General features: G+C 43.5%; 1 protein-coding gene, 1 non-coding gene and 2 pseudogenes across 2 annotated transcripts; 3 read left to right on the forward strand and 1 right to left on the reverse strand.

Annotated features, from left to right (window-relative positions):
* Positions 1–2,652: 2,652 nt before the first annotated feature.
* LOC142461038 (dnaJ homolog subfamily A member 1 pseudogene) lies at positions 2,653–8,649 on the reverse strand (annotated as a pseudogene).
* Positions 3,660–5,036, forward strand: LOC142461564 (microspherule protein 1 pseudogene; annotated as a pseudogene).
* Positions 8,650–13,219: 4,570 nt separating the features above from the next.
* Positions 13,220–13,383, forward strand: LOC142461744 (U1 spliceosomal RNA). Its single transcript, XR_012786943.1, has one exon. It is a non-coding gene; the product is annotated as a U1 spliceosomal RNA (small nuclear RNA).
* Positions 13,384–15,435: 2,052 nt separating this feature from the next.
* Positions 15,436–15,946, forward strand: LOC142460864 (peptidyl-prolyl cis-trans isomerase A-like). The gene has a single exon (XM_075562621.1). The coding sequence runs from the start codon at positions 15,436–15,438 to the stop codon at positions 15,928–15,930; it is 495 nt and encodes a 164-aa protein (XP_075418736.1). The 3' UTR covers positions 15,931–15,946.
* Positions 15,947–16,189: the final 243 nt, after the last annotated feature.

The raw sequence follows: 16,189 nt of genomic DNA on the forward strand, positions 1-16,189 counted from the left end.
TGCTACCAGGGATTGGCCTTTCTCTGTGCTCACCGGCTAACTTTTTAACCAGCCATAGTTGGGGAGCATTGAAAGACAGTGACTGCATGAGTATGACATGGTGGCAATCTGGGCAAAATAAGCAACATCTCTAATTTTGATCAGTGTCAAGTCCTTCTTCTTCTTCAAATAAAAAAAAATGCTTTGAAATCAGAATATTGAGAAATTAATATATCTCAAGAATTGCTTAAATTTTGATGCCCAGACTTATGCATGTGACATATGGTGACATTTAAACATACAATTAGAGCTATTCATTATACTTTGCCAAACTTCCATAATTATAGTTCTTTCTGAACATAGTTAAGTGGTTTGAAGCAAGCCTGTAATGTACCCAAGCAACACCTACCTCTCTCATGCATGAAAACCTCCCAGGTAACTCTGGGTTTGCTTTGACTTCTGAGTAATCTGACTCCCGAAGGCCCTGCTCTGGAGCTTACCAAGGTCCCAAAAGAAGTTCTTTTGCTTCGTTTTGTTTTTAAGATATACACATATGTAAGAGGGCTCAACAGAAGGGACTGCAATTCTAGAAATGTAAGACCTCATCAAGAAGCATTACATTGTGATAAACCCCTTTTATAAAGACATTTCCACCACACGTACTACAGTCTAAAATATGTGGGGATACGCTCCCCAAACCTGAATTTAACTGGGCAGAGTGGAGTTTTGATAGTACTGTTTTTCTTGCTAGGCAAGCAACTCACTCTGAATTAGTGCACCCAGTGACATCACCTGGGAAGGCTCTCTCTAGTCACAGCGGTTTTTTTCATAAAAGTAGTTTCACGTGAACCTCATTTTTTGTGATGTCCCATTTAAGAAAATGGTTTACAGCTGTAAAATTTTGTTTCCTGCTCAGGAAAAGCCGCAGAAACTGTTGTGATTTTGAAACCAACATACAAGGACAGGACTATGGGAAAAACTCAAGTTTATGAGTGTTTTTCTTGTTTCAAAATGTAACAAGTCAATTGATGACAAACCTTGTTTTGGACATCAGTCAACTTTCTGAACAGACAAAAACGCTAGCTTGTAGTGCATTTGGAGTTTGTTCCACCAGTTCAGACTGCTAAGCTTTCTATTTAGAGGTTCTGAAAGGCTAGCCTAACAGTGTGTGACAAAAAAAGGCCTGATTTTGGGCAGAAAGGGGACTAGTTTTGTCACGATGACCATGCATCTGTTCACACAGCCATCTCAGTTCCCCAGTTTTTGGTAAAAAATCGCATGCCAAAAAAAAACACAACAGCCTGCCTCTTCTGGTCCATGAAGCTCACTCACCTGACCTCTCTCTGTGGGACTTCTATGTTTCCACACATGAAGAGGAACATGAAAGGACCGCAATTTGAAGATGGAGAAGAGGTGAAAAAAAAAAGGGGGGGGGGAGTGGTGTCAGCCATCCAAACAGATGAGTTTGAGAAACGTTTATAAGAATAGAATCACATATTTGACAAATGTATTAAGTGTAATGGAGAGTACTTTGAAGGTGGTAAGGTTATTTGGTAAAAATAAATAAATAGCTTTTTTTAAATCCAGATTTTTGGAGGTACCCCCTTATATACATTTGCTATCTTCAATGTAACAAATGAAGCAATAGAATAAATGCAGAGGCACCACAATGGATCCCACAAAAACACAAAATATAAGTCAACACTTCTCTACATCTTAAGATTTTCTTTTGGTTGTGAGTTACATACAGTTTAAATTTTATAGCTTAATACTTAAGGCTTATACACTGAAGTCAATATATAAATGCCTAGCTTGGGGCTAAGTTCCTCCATGTGCACAGGTGAGAACAACCACAGGTATGGCCTAACAAACATTAGGGGGTGAGGTAGTCAATTTATTGTGCCAACCTGGCCGATAAACACATGTGGGGTTAGTGAAGGGCGAAGGGATAAGTGGCTTGGTGAGCCTCGCGAGTCTCTTGCTTTGTGATGGTCGGACCAGGGTGCAGCTGCGGTAGCCACTTCCCTGCTTCCGCTGGCAAGACTCACTTCCTGCAAGACATCCCCAAGGAGAAGCTACATGGACCTACCCCGATGCAGCCCTGGGTGCTGGAGCACCCATTTGGAGACCCCTGCCAGTGCTGAAATGCTTATTCATTCACTGATTCGGCTTTCCTCTTGCAGTTGGCATCATTGTGTCTGTTTTGTGAGATGGAGGAGGACTTTGTGGATTGGTGTTGGACACATGGGTTAATGTTGGACTTGTGGGCTTGGGCAGCACCGGGTTGGGATGTTTTCTTGATGCGCATTTAACCTTTATATAAAACTCTCTCTTATACATGAGTTCCTGTGGATTTGTTTCTCTAAAGTCCCCAGACTAACACAGGGAGTGACTTTTTTTCTTCCTTCTTTTAAACCAAAAGAAGGTTTCATGAGTATTAAACTTCATCTGGCACATTGAAGTCATCATACATACTTACAGGGGAAAGTCTGAGCTTTTATATTTGAGTTTATTCTTCATGTAACTTTAAAACATTACTACACTATTCAAAATATTACTATACTACCCTATACTTCAACTATTACTATAGTGGAATACTAGAACAAAAACAATGACATGCAGTGAGTGTATGATTACAGTCCTTCACATATCCACTACTGCACATAAAATGCCTCAGGGAGCGCTATTCCTGGGCCCCATTAAGAGGTCTGACAGGGACCCCACTTCTGGGGTGGTCACTGTCCTTGCATGCTTTCCATTATAATAGCACCATCTTTCTTGGTCAGTGTCAAAGTCCACCACTTCTACCTGATCCATTTCATCAGTGTCTTCTACCTCCTCTCTCTCCAGTAGGAGTTTTTCTAGCAGAGAGAGTTTATTAGGGGAGAGCAAGTCATTCTCAGGGAAGATCACCTTAAATTTGGACATTTTTTACATGGTGATCGATAAATTGACATGCCTTCATTTAGCACACATTTAATATCTTCATGATGGACAATTTGACCTGCATGACAGGTTGTCCAGAGTAGATACTGACTTTCGGAAGCCACACAACGCTTCAACCAGCTGTGCAGCCCTACTCGCAAAAAGGTCTTTTGTCTAGTAAAAACAACACGGTCCTTTTGGTCTAAAACAATAATAATAATATCTCCTGGCTCCAGTCCAGACTCTTGGTCTCCTTCACAATGGAATGTTATCTTCTGGCCATCTTCCATGCCTTTGTCAATGTGAACTTCTAGAATCTTCTCCTAATGAACTATCTTCTTTCCATGGCAACTTTGACATCTATTGTTAGGGCTGACCCATTCCCGTGGCCTGGCACTCGCGCATGGCCACAGACTGAATTTGCTGAACCTGTCCGGGTCCTGTCTGAGAATGCGTATTTGCCTTCCAGTCCTGCTCCCTTCAGGACAGCGCTCTACTGCTCTTTCCATACCACCTCGAGAACCACTTGGTCAACATGTGTCGCACATCACATTCCCTCGCAGAGCTCGTTTTCTTGTTGTACAAATCTTGTAATGCTCCTGAGAGGTGATGCACACTATTTGTTCCTCTCCTTTGTCTCTGCATCCATCCACAGCCCCAAAGAGCCTGTCAAAGATGTCTATCAGGGTGGCTCCACCCACTCTGACAGCCTCCCCCCGCCCTCTTTTGTCATTTAATTCTCTTTCCTTTGTATCATGGAGCACTTCATACGCTTGAGAAATCTGTTTAAGTTTCTCATCTTCCACGAGCTGATGGGGAGCAGCCTGGCCAAGGCCTCTATTCGGGTAAAGGGACCAGTGGGGTGGAGCCCGGCCTGTGCTCCCTGACTGAGCCCTATTCCAGTGCGAAGAAGAAGGTGTCCAAGGTTCCCAGCACGCCCGTGCCCCCCAGTCCCACCGCCCTCCTGGACTCAGCAAACGGGTGAAAAAGAGCCAACAGCCAATGCACGTGACCAAGGACCTCCGCCACTGGAAGCCTTCGGACGACCTCCTGCTCGTCCGAGCAGTGCAGCAGTGACCTGACATCTGTCCACCTGGGCGTGAAGTTCAGCTGCCGCTTTACGTCCAGGAGCGCTGGACGCCCTGCTCTGCGATCCCGTAGTCTCCAAGCTGGCTTGCCAGGCCATGAGGCAGCTGCACCCAGAAGCCATGGCAGCCATGCGGAGCAAGGCCCTGTTTAGCAAGCCGGAGAGCAGCTGCTGAGCAGAGGGGGCTCAACCTGCCAGCCCACCTTGGAGACTTTCCGGAAGTTGCTGGACTGACACCCTGATGACTTTCGCTTGCTGTGCACTGCAAGGGCGCCGCAGGCCCTCTGGTATAGCAGGAGGCCGTATCACTGGCTGGAGGACCAGACAGTGCTGCCGCTGCCCGAAGGGGCCCAGGACGGAGTTTCTCAGATGCCCAGGACCTGATCGATGACAGTAAACTCGAGGACACGCGAGATGAGGTCCTGGAACCTGAGCTGAGGCTGGCTGATGGGCGCCAGAAGGGAGCGATCCGGCAGCTGGAGCAGGAGCCGCCCAAGTGGCAGGTGCTGGTGGGCAGCGTGGCCGGCTGAGCTCTAGACGTGGCCATGAGGCGGGGTGCAGCGTGCGCGACCTGAGGCGCTCCCGAGGGAGCACCCTTGGCAGAGCGACCCAGATTGACGTGGACTTGTCTCTGGAGGGCCCCGCCTGGAAGAGGTCCCGGAAGCAAGGTGCCATCAAGTTGAAGAACAACGGTGACGTCTTCATGGCCAGCGAGCGCCGGCGGCCCAGGTATATAGAGGGGAGGCCTGTGCGCTGTGACTCCAAGCCCGTGGGGGAGATCGCCAGCCTGAGGTTTGTCTTCCGCATACACCAGGACTTCACTGCCCTCCTCCGGGCAGGGGCAGCCAAGACCACACCCCCTGAGGGACGGCCAGGCCCTCTCTGCCCCAGCAGACTGCAGCGGACCCCAGGGCTGGCTGTGGATCGGTGCCCTGGGGTGCTGGGGTGCGTGAGGCTGGCGAGGCTGGGAGCCTGCCCAGTCCACCCTCTGCGTTTCCAGCTGATGCGCTTCAGACTCTTATTGTTACTGTCTCTCTCTCTTTGAAAATAAAAAGCGCTGGGTTTCAAAAAAACATAAACAAAACAAAAAGTTTCTCATCTTCATTTGAATACTTATCAGGATGGTCCTTCAAGGCCAGTTTCCTGTAAGCTTTTCTCAGCCCTGCCTCAGTGGCACTGGGTTTGACCCCCCAAATACAGCAAGTGGTTTCTTTCACCATTTTCTTTCTTAGTGAGGCAGTCTCTTCTTATCTCCCTATATCACCATGAAGACCCTATATCAACTTTGATCCCCACGGAATGGCTCAGTGCCACCTGTAATTACCCAATCTCGGCTCTAGGGGTCATATGTGCATCCATCCCCAGGATCTATGTTTCTGTGTGAGTTTGACCACCACCGCCAAATATACTTTTGCCTCTAAATTGTTAGATCTACGTTCAATGACTCGTCGTTGTGTCTGGTTCTCTCACCTTCCCTATACTGATAACAAACTCTCCTTTCCTTCATTATTTATGATTACAGACTTTATTGGTTGTTTGTTTATTCAGGCCAAGTCTTTTAAATTTGTTAACAAAGTTTGTATCTTCCATATGCCAACAGAATCAAATACAAATTTTGGTAGCCCAGGAATTCAAAAGAATCCCAACAAATTAAAAACCCCAAACTACCACCACCACCACCACAACAACCCTGTCCTCGTTTGAGACAGCTGACTTGAAACGCTGCACTTGAACCACTCTCTACTGTGCCCCATGACACAGACCCTTTGTGGGGGCCCTGACAGCTGTGCCCTTACCCCACATCCCTCTACAGCTGAAAGGAGCCAGGTAGGTCCTCGTCAGTCATCCCAACCTCCCTAACAGCTTCCACTGTAAAGGAGGGATTGAAAAATAGGAGATAGAGAGGCCACGGGCAGAGAAGGAAAAGAGACCCCCTGGGAAACCCAGGGAGAACAGGATGCCAGTAGGAATAATTTCAAGTGCTTAAGAGAATTTTAAATCTTTAACCAGCAGGCAACAGACCCCTAGGCTAATTTTAAACTCCAAAGTCAGAAAACTCATAACTCTATTTGCTGACCCCTTGCCTGCTTACTTCCTTTTCTATCCCCATGCAAGAACACAGTGGTGACAGAGGGTGAGCAGGTCTATGATTGGACCTGAGGAATGTGACCAGACCTGGGATTGGTTTATTCATAACCTGGAGATACAAAAAGGCCTACAACTTGTTTAAAACAAAACAAACAAACCCTAGACAGCTCTTCAGTGGCAACTCACTCAAGACCCCACCTAATGCATTGGGTGCCTTTCTTTCTTTTCTAAATAAACGTTGCTTTCAGCTTGTGATGTGTGGCCCACAAGTCCATTCTTCAGTTCACGAGACCAAGAACCCAGGTACACTTAAGGCAGGTGCAACAATACTGACACTCCAAATCAATTGCACTCCAAATGGCAAGGTCAAACTCATTGATCTTTATGTAGACCTTTTTTTCCCCTCTGCCATTATGAGTTCTCAATAACATAAACCTCATACTCATTTGCTTTATCGCAAAGCGCACCTGCAACAATCTCAAAGTGAGCCTTTCAGCACTACCATTCACAGCAGGAGAGTCCTGGGGTCGCTTTGAGATAAGCACTGGATTGCTAACCACAGGTGGCTTAAAGATAAAGGAAACAAGCTGCCCCATGGGAGAGAGAGGAGACGATTGTTTTTATAAACACTGATGATGCCTCACAACCTTTTAAAGGGTGGCTAAGAGTCAGAATCAATTTGATGTTAGGGGGGTGTGGGGGTTTCATCAACAATATGAGGCCCCTAGGAAGTACAAATTGTCTTCCCTGAGTGGCGAAACAAATGATTCTCATTCAGACACCTAAGAATACTGTGGGAGAAAGTGTGGATGATCTGCTTTGGGAAAGCTACCAGTCAAGAAAACTTCATGGAGCAATTATATATTATAAATGTTGTGAGTCAAAATTGACCTGACTGCAATGGATCTTTTCCCACAACACTGCATTTGAAGTAATTTATTTAACTGGAGTAAGAGTGCCTCTAAGAAGGATGGCATCTGGAAGCTGACATTATGGACATTCTTTCTTCGAGATTAATCACTTGGATTAAACATCTTTGCTGTTTGAAGCCATTGAGTCAGCTCTGATCCGTAGCAGTTCTATGCACAACAGAATTAAACACTGTCCAGTTCTGAGCTGTCTTCACAACGTTTCCTATGCTTGAGCCCATTGTACTAGCCATTCGTGCCCCTCCTGTGAGCTCTTCTGTTTTGCTACCCCTCTACTTTAGCAAGCATGATGTCCTTCCCCAGGGATCTGTCTCCCTTGGAAACATATCCAAAGTACATAAGATGAAGTCTTGCCATCCTGCCTCTAAGGAGCTCTCTGGTCATACTTCTTCCAATACAGATTTATTTGTCTTTGGGGCAGTAGATGGAACTTTCAATATTCTTTCATGTACTGCATTTCAAATGCATCAATTCCCCTTCAGTCTTCCTTATTCAAGTTCCAAATTTCACATGCTATGAAGCAGTTGAAAATATCATGGCTTGGGTCAGGTGCACCTGAGTCCTCAAAGTAATGTCCTTGCTTTTCGATACTCTAAAGATGTCTTGTGTCACAGTTTCACCCAATGTGATGCCTATTCTGATCTCTTGCCTGCTGCCTCCACGAGCATAGATTTTGGAGCCAAGCAAGACAAAATTCTTGGCAACTTCAAACTTTTCTTCACTTAACATGATGTTACCCGTTGGGCCTGCTGTGAGATTTTGGTCTACTTTTCATTGGGTTGTAATCCACACTGAAGACTACAATCCTTGATCTTCATCGGCGAGTGCTTCAGGTCCTCCTCACTTCAGCAAGCAAGGTTGTGTCCTCTGCACATCGCAGGCTGTCAATACCCTTCCTCCAACGCTGATGTCACATTCTTCTTCAGATCATCCAGCTCTCTGAAGATTTCCTCAGCACACAGATTGAATAAGGATGGTGACAGGTACAACCCTGACACAAACCTTTCCTGATTTTAAACCACGCAGCAGTCCCTGGTTCTGTTCACACACTGCCTCTTGATCCGTGTACATGTTCCACATGAGCACATGATCCTCACAGTCAAATGCCAATAAAACATAGGCAATAAAACACAACTAAACATTTCTCCAGTATTCTCTGCTTTCAGCCCAAATTTATCTGACATAAGCAATGATATCCCTTGTTCGATGTTGTCTTCTGAATCCACCCTTAACTTCTGACAGCTCCTTGTAAACGTACTGCTGCAGCTATTGTTGAATGATCCGCAGTAAAATTTTACTTCCCTGTAATATTAGTGAGAGTGATCTATGATTTAAACATTCTGTTGGCTCATTTTTCTTTGGAATGAATATAATATGGATCTCATCCAGTCAGTTGCCAAAGTAGCTGTTTTCCAAATTCCCTGGCATAGACCAATGTTTGATTTCCATGCTTCATCAATCTGTTGAGAGATTTCAATTGGTATTCCATCAATTCCTGGAGTCTTCTTTTTGCTGAGTGCTTTCAGTTCAGCCTGAACGTCTTCCTTAGGCATCATGGATTCTTGCTCATATCCTACCTTCTTATATGGTTGAACATTGACGAGTTCTTTTTGGTAAAGTGACTTGGTGTATTCTTTCCATGTTCTTTTGATGTTTGCTGCATCATTGCTCAATATTTTTCCCACAGAATCTTTCAACATTGAAACTCTAGGCTGAAATTTTTTTCTTGAGTTCCTTCAGTTTAAGATGTGCAGCGCATGTTTGTCCTTTTTAATTTTCTTACTCTAATTTTGCACATTTCATTATAATACTTAACTTTGTCTTCTTTAACTGCCCTTTCAATTTTCTTTTCAGCTCTTCATGAAGGTGAGTAGCAAGCAGGGCCATGTTAAGAACTAACTGTTCTTGGATTGAGGCTAGAATTTACATGGGAGCCCAGAATCCATCTGCTTGTTCAGGGGTTATGAACAACTCTGGTTTAGTTTGATTTAGTCACATTTGACAAAAACAAAAACATAAAACAACTAAACAAACAAGCAAATAAAAAGGCAGAAAAACAAACAACAAAAAGAAGGAATAAAGAAAAACATTGTCAATCATACCCCGAGGTATAAAGCGGTTGCTTAATAGTTTATCTGACAACGTAGAATTTAAGAGACAGTTGATATGAGTTTATGTGAGTATAGTTCAACTGTGAGTGTGGTCCAATCCATGCATTGTTGTTGCTTTGTGCAGAATGATTTCTTAATTGATTGACCTCTGTTTACACTAAGTCTGGGGGCTGGTACTAAAGGAAAATTTCCTGGATCCTTTCTTACATGTGCAGATCCTTGCCTATCAGATCAAGCCCTGCTATAGTACTGTGAGGGGAGCATTGAGGTACTAAATATATAGCAGCTCTGGGTCCCCTTTCATTGGACAGTCACAAGCCAGGGGTGCCACTCAAGGTCCAATGACCGCCATTTCCAGTCTTGCGTGGCCATGCTTTGCTTCCTCTCCCATCAGAGAATTTCCATCTTAAGTCCAAGGTATAAATAATTTTGAGGTAGGGCTTAGTTCATTCAGTCAGGCTTCCATATTGAGTCCTTCTGATGTGGCCCTTGGGGATGGAATGTTGCCTGTAAAGCCAGCAAGCAAGGTCATCACACTGTTTAGTCCATGACGTGGTTCACTGAGGACTGTGTAGAAACATATTCGTAGTGTCCACCCAGGAACATAGACTTGGGTTTATTTTCCCTTAGATTTCTTATAATGATTGTTTAGCGCCCCTTCCCAATGTGAGGTTGCTCCTCCCTATTTACCCAGCAATCCCGCCAACAGAAATATCAGCACCTCCTCTGGAATGTAGATGCTCCCCCTCTAGTTTTAACTCGATTTTCCAGTGAGGTGCTCCCCCTCTCGTTACCATGGAGGGCCTGTGGATTTGTCTCAGCCTTGTCTCAATGTTTGTAGCATCAAGTGGAAGCCTTCCGAGTGATCCCAATCAATGTGAGGTCTCTTCTTTCGAGCCGGTTCTTAGAAAGTGCACATAAGGTGGGTGATATAGGGTTTGTGTCCAGTAGGCAGACTTTCTTCCCCTTTGATTGTGAATTGGTCTCTAAGATTTGTTTAATTGGTTTTTCTCCTCGTGGACTAATAAAATATTTGTCCTCGTATGATTGACCGACTCCACTCAGCATAAAGGTGTTCAGATCCTTCTGTGTGGTGTTTTATGCTTTCATTACTGTTTTTCAGGGATGCACAGTAATTCCACAGTGTGGACGTACTATAGTTTCTTTATCTAGTCTTCCACTGTTGGGCATTTAGGCTGCTTCCACTTTCTTAATATTGTGAATTGTGCTGGTATAAAGATGGGAATACATCCACACAAGGGAATGCATCCACTTGGGTTGTGTCTCATTTCTTTGGGGTATATGCCTAATAGTGGTATTGCTGGATCATAGGGGGTTTCAATTCCCAGTTCCTTTAAGTATTGCCCGATCATTTTCCATAGTGCTTGTATGTATTTCCAGTAAGCCTTTTGTGGAGAGTTTCAGATTTTCTTTATATAGGATCATACCATTTGCAAATAGCTAGCTAGAATTCACTTCTTCTCTAACTATTTGTAGCCCAACCCTTTTTGTTTGTTATGGCTCTAGTAAAACTTCCAGCACGATGTTGAATAAGTTGGGCTGGAGCCTGTTTGACTCTTTGTGTTTGTACCCATCGCAGGCTCATCCCACAGAGCTATGTCTTTGAAGCTCATTCACCCTAGCTAGCTCCTGGGCCTGGGAAAATCTCAGGAGATTCAGGGATGTGTGCTCCACCGCCAAGGGCTGGGGGTCAATGACAAATGGGAGTCTATCAGCAGATGCGGCTGCCTTTGTATTTTAGTAAATGTCTGTCTATTTATCTCTGTGCTGAGAAGCTTGCAGTCTGGAAGTGGAGGCGGTCCCTCTTCTTGGCCTCTCTCTGCTGGTCTCCGCTAAGTCCCTCCGGTGTGTGCTACTTGTTCACATCTTTCTCCCCACTACTGACAGTAAATCTTTACGGCAACACATAACCTCAATTTGCAGTTGGGGATACTGAGCTTTATGTATACTATTTCCTTTTGGATGGCCTCCAATTTTTCTAGTTTCAATCTTTGTATGTTTCAACTTCCAATTATTTCGATGTTTGCAGCTGTTGCTCCTTACCTTGAGTTGTGCCTCATAAGATCTCGAAGTCTCTACTCCCACAGCCTTTACTCCATTTGTGTCCCATGGCCACCTCTATTTTAAAAGAAAGCAGCTCCTCACCGGTCACATTTGAGTGCCTTCCAACCGACAGTGTTCTGTTTCCACTCAGTAGGCCTTCGGTATATGACATTGATTCCATGCTGTGCAGAAATTTCTCTGTGGCTACATCCTCTAACATGTGCAGTTGTCTCCATCTGGAAGCTACCCTGAAACCTCCTCATTTTAGGGCCACTACTGACTTGAGATACCAGTGAGATTGCTTCCAGGATCACAGTAACACACTACCCCACCACAGTATGAGAAACAGACAAACAAGTCAGGGTTTTGCTTGTTTGCTTACTTGTTTTGTTTCTTTCTGGATTGGTGGTTTTATTTGTGGGGAGGGGAGAGCACAGTTGGGAGTGGGTGGCCTATCCCTTGTAAAGTTCCAACCCTGCTCCCAGGGCATTGGCCAGCTCGATTTTAGCCACATAAGGTGGCTCTCTTGGGTGGTTGGTGGACTGCTTACCTAGGGGAAAGACAGGCAGGAGCACCAGATTGTGTGCCTTCAGTTTTCCCATCTTTATAAGGAAACATCTGGAAGGCTTGTCTGAATATCCCAAGGGCAGGTTAGGGCATGACTATGCCCTGAATCTTGGGAGAAGGCAAGGCGGAGGGTTAGTAGTGGAGGCCCAGGGACAAGAGCCTCAAGTGGTTCAGGTGAGTGTTTCCCAGTGATGATGGACACATGGACCAAAGATGTGGCCAAGGGTTTCAGGACTTCTCCAGAATCTGGGACACCGGTGCCCTCTGGTGGTCAGAGTTGCTAACGGGTGCAGAGACAGCCTTGGTGTTAAACTTGTTTAGATCATTATAAAAAATGCGGAAATATTGAAGAAGGTGCAGAAATCAAGAGGATTGTACAGCTTTATTCTTAAAATTATTGTCTTGTAATTAAAATGGGATTTAGACATCAAAATTGTGAGGGTAGCACAGGACATAGAGTTACCGTAAGTCAGAATCTACGCAAAGATACCTAACAACACCAATCATTCCCATGAACCACACGATTGTCCATAGCCAAGTGTTATGTCTGCCGTGCATTACGAGGAAGGTGGATATATTTCCAGACATGCTCTTGTAATGGACAGGACTCACATGGCTTGTTTTCCCTCCATGAGAAAGACACAACAGGGGAGCAAGCTCTGTCCTATATTTGATACCTAAACAGTTACCAGAGCCACTTGGAAGTACTGAACGAACAGGTGGTAAATTTAAAGAAGGGCTTTTTAAAAATTTAAAGCAAGTCCAAATGTAAACCTCTCTTATCTTCTCCAGTCTATGCCAGAGAGGGAAGAAAAAAACATTGTATTATTCCAAGCTATTTATTTATTCTGAGCTGTTTATTTTGAAAGTATCATTTATCCTAGGTTTCGATATCATTTACAAATTATGTTAAAAAAGGCTTTTTTTTTTGGTAAGCTAATGTCTCATTTGTATCAGCTTCCCCTACTGAATACTCAGTATGTGAACACTAAAGGCAGTGGGCTAATATTTCTGAAAGACAAACTATAGCAATTTCTCTGCCACTCCCAGCTCAAATTGTTCCAATATTTCCTATAACGCTACTTCAATGAGTGTGGCACTTTAAAAAAAACTTTTTATTCTTTCTGTGAACAAATCTGCCGTCTTTATTTTCATTTTATATGAGGAGTTGATAAAATTATTACTATTTACTGTGAAATATTTCAAATTTATAAGAGTTGAAGTGCCCAGAGACATGGCAGGACACTCAGGTCACATGAGAATTCCAACTAACTACCCAAAACCTCTCAGCACAGAGAAACACAAGAGCGAAAACTACAAGTGACACCAACCCAGGGATTTCAAAACTCACAAGAAAACTAATACCAAGAAAGAGAGCAAATAAAACAACTACTAGAAAATAAAATCATACTAGACAAAATAAGACAAAAAGTTCCAGGTGTTTAAAAATGCTTAAAAATAACTATGTTATACTTACCTGGCAGGGGAGATACCATGATCACGAAGGTGGTTTTCCCAGGGCGAGGCTCACCCATTGCACTCCGGGTGTGCTGACCCCTGCGATTCCCCCAAATGTGGGAAACTCGACTGCATAATTTGTGGTAGTGGGGGACTGCGTTCACGCTATCCCCTGAAAAAACAATAACTATGTTTTTAAAAAATATATTCTCAAAAACATGCATAACATATAGCAGTATTCCCAAAGAAGTATAGGAGAATTTATGCAGAAATAAAACATCAAAAAAGACTATTTTGAATATGCAATAGATGGAATCATCTTAAATAAGACTATTTTATGTTCATAAATGGGCATGTCCACATAGTCGTAAATATATGCTTCAATTATTTTTGTGAGGGAAGAAAAAGAGTCACTGTCTTTAAAATGCCAACAGGGCAATTCTACTCCAGTCTAGAGGACTGTTATGAACCAGAATTGACTTCACAACAGTAGGCTTATTCCATAATATATATTTTCCAAAACAGAATATGTGTGTGTGAATAAAAAAGTACTGCTACTCAGGTTCTAGTGTGCATATGCACACCTTTATTCCAAGGTGTTTCGCATGCTTCTTCAATCAGTGGGAGATGACAGCAGAAAAGTTCTCTCTGAAATACCCTTGCCTTATTTTCATTGAAAAAAAAAAAGTTCACTAAAACAGTGATTTCCCAGCTAGACCAGAGCATGTACACTGGTACAGATAAGAGCAGGAAACACAGGGAACAGGACTGATAAACCCCTCTGGACTAATAGTGAGAGTAGCGATACCAGGAGGGTAAGGGGAAGGTGTGGGGAGAGAAAGGGGGAACTTATCACAATGATCTGCATATAGCCCTCTCCCAGGGGGATGGACAACAGAAAAGTGGGTGAAAAGAGACATCGGTCAGTGTAAGACATGAAAAAAGTTTTTAAATAAATTACCAAGGGTTCATGAGGGAAGGAAGGTGGGGGAGGGGAAGAAATGAGCTGATACCATGGACTCAAATAGAAAGAAAATGCTCTGAAAATATTTATGGCAATATATACAAATGTGCTCAACACAATGGATGTATGTGTGGATGATAAGAGCTGTATGAGGCCCCAATAAAATGATTTTTAAAAGCCAAGCAAACAGTGATTTCTGCTCATCCTCATGAAGAAATCACTAAAGAGATGAGTGGTAGAGCAAAGTGTGGTGAAGAGATAGATGGTGCTTGGCTATTAGGAAAAATAGCATCTGGGATCTTAAAGGTTTGTCTTCAAACAAGCAGCCATCTAAGTGAGGCATCAACTATGTCTCTTTGGAAGTAGCACACCAGCCTGTGTGATCCAAGGACTGTAAATAATAAAATCCAAATCTAAAGGAGGGAACTGTATCAGAACTTAAATTCTGAGCACCTTTTTTTTTTTTTTTTTTGCAGAAGGCTATGGCCAAACAGAGGAAACCCCCAATCCATTTGTAGGGTCCACCCTGGATTAAGCCCTCAGTGAAACCCCTCTGACCACAGTCAAGGGATGGGAACAACCTTGCTATCAGAGAGCAGTGTAAGGTTGACTTTGGCAGATGTGCTTAGGTTACAATGTCATACCTTTTCATTTGAGTTTGCTTTTTACCCATTTTAAAATTGTTTGATTTTTGGGGTTTTTTTAAGTCAATGGGAAACGCACATATAAATGCACGCTGGAGAATCCCCTCTGACCATAGACCAGGGATGTGAACAGCCTCGCTATCACGCAGAGTGCGCTGGAAAGTGCATTATTACAAAGCCTGCTAGGTTAAAATTTAACACCTAATCATTTGGTCTCCCCTTTAATACATTTTAAATCTGTTCATTTTCAGGATTTTTCTATTGAGATTTTCTCTGTTTTACTTTATTATTGTTGCTTGTGTGGATATGTGTGTGTGCGTGTATGATTTTCTGTGTATGAAATCCAGGATATGTAAATCTATAGAGACAGAAACTGGATTAATGGTTTCTTGGGGACATGGTTTGGAGCTTGGGGGGAAATTGAGAACTAATAACAGTGAGGAAATGAAAGAATAAAATGTTATAAATTTGATTGTAGTGATGATGGTACATTTCTTAATATAAAACTATTAAATTGTATGATATGTGAATTATTTGTCAATAAAAATGTTTAAATAACCTGCTTTGCAGACGCCACCGTCTGAATCTGTAGTCTTGTGTGGTCCTGCTGTGCCCAGCCATGGTCAACCCTACTGTGTTTTTCGACATAGCCGCCGACCGCGAGCCCCTCGGCCGTGTTTCTTTCGAGCTGTTTGCAGACAAAGTTCCAAAGACAGCAGAAAACTTCCGCGCTCTGAGCACTGGGGAGAAAGGTTTCGGTTACAAAGGTTCCTGCTTCCACAGAATCATTCCAGGGTTTATGTGGCAGGGTGGTGACTTCACATGCCATAATGGCACTGGTGGCAAGTCCATCTATGGAGAGAAATTTGAAGATGAGAACTTCATCCTGAAGCACACAGGCCCTAGCATCCTGTCTATGGCACATGCTGGACCCAATAGGAACGGTTCCCAGTTTTTTATCTGCACCGTTAAGACTGAATGGTTGGATGGCAAGCACGTGGTCTTCGGTAAGGTGAAAGAAGGCATGAACATTGTGGAAGCCATGGAGCGTTGTGGGTCCAAGAATGGCAAGACCAGCAAGAAGATCACCATTGCTGACTGTGGACAACTCTAATTAAATGTGATCAGAATTTTCTGTGTTATCTTAAGCACCAGACCGCTCCTTGTGTAGCTTGAGAAACCACCCTTCTATTCCCCATGTGCTTGCAGTATCGTGTCATCTTGTGCTCTCACTCCAGCTCTTCGAGTTTCCTACTTTCCTTATTCCCCCCGAGTCCAGCTGGAAAGCAGAGTCAAGTTTATGATTATGAAATAAAAGATAAACAATTAAAAATGTTTAAATAAACCACAAGTGAATGATTTCTGAGGTGATC

Source organism: Tenrec ecaudatus, chromosome 11, assembly GCF_050624435.1.
Source record: "Tenrec ecaudatus isolate mTenEca1 chromosome 11, mTenEca1.hap1, whole genome shotgun sequence".
NCBI classification, from domain to species: Eukaryota; Metazoa; Chordata; class Mammalia; order Afrosoricida; family Tenrecidae; genus Tenrec; species Tenrec ecaudatus.

Coding starts and splice junctions, on each gene's coding strand:
- LOC142460864 (XM_075562621.1), top strand. CDS start 15,436: ATGGTCAACCCTACTGTGTTTTTCGACATAGCCGCCGACCGCGAGCCC.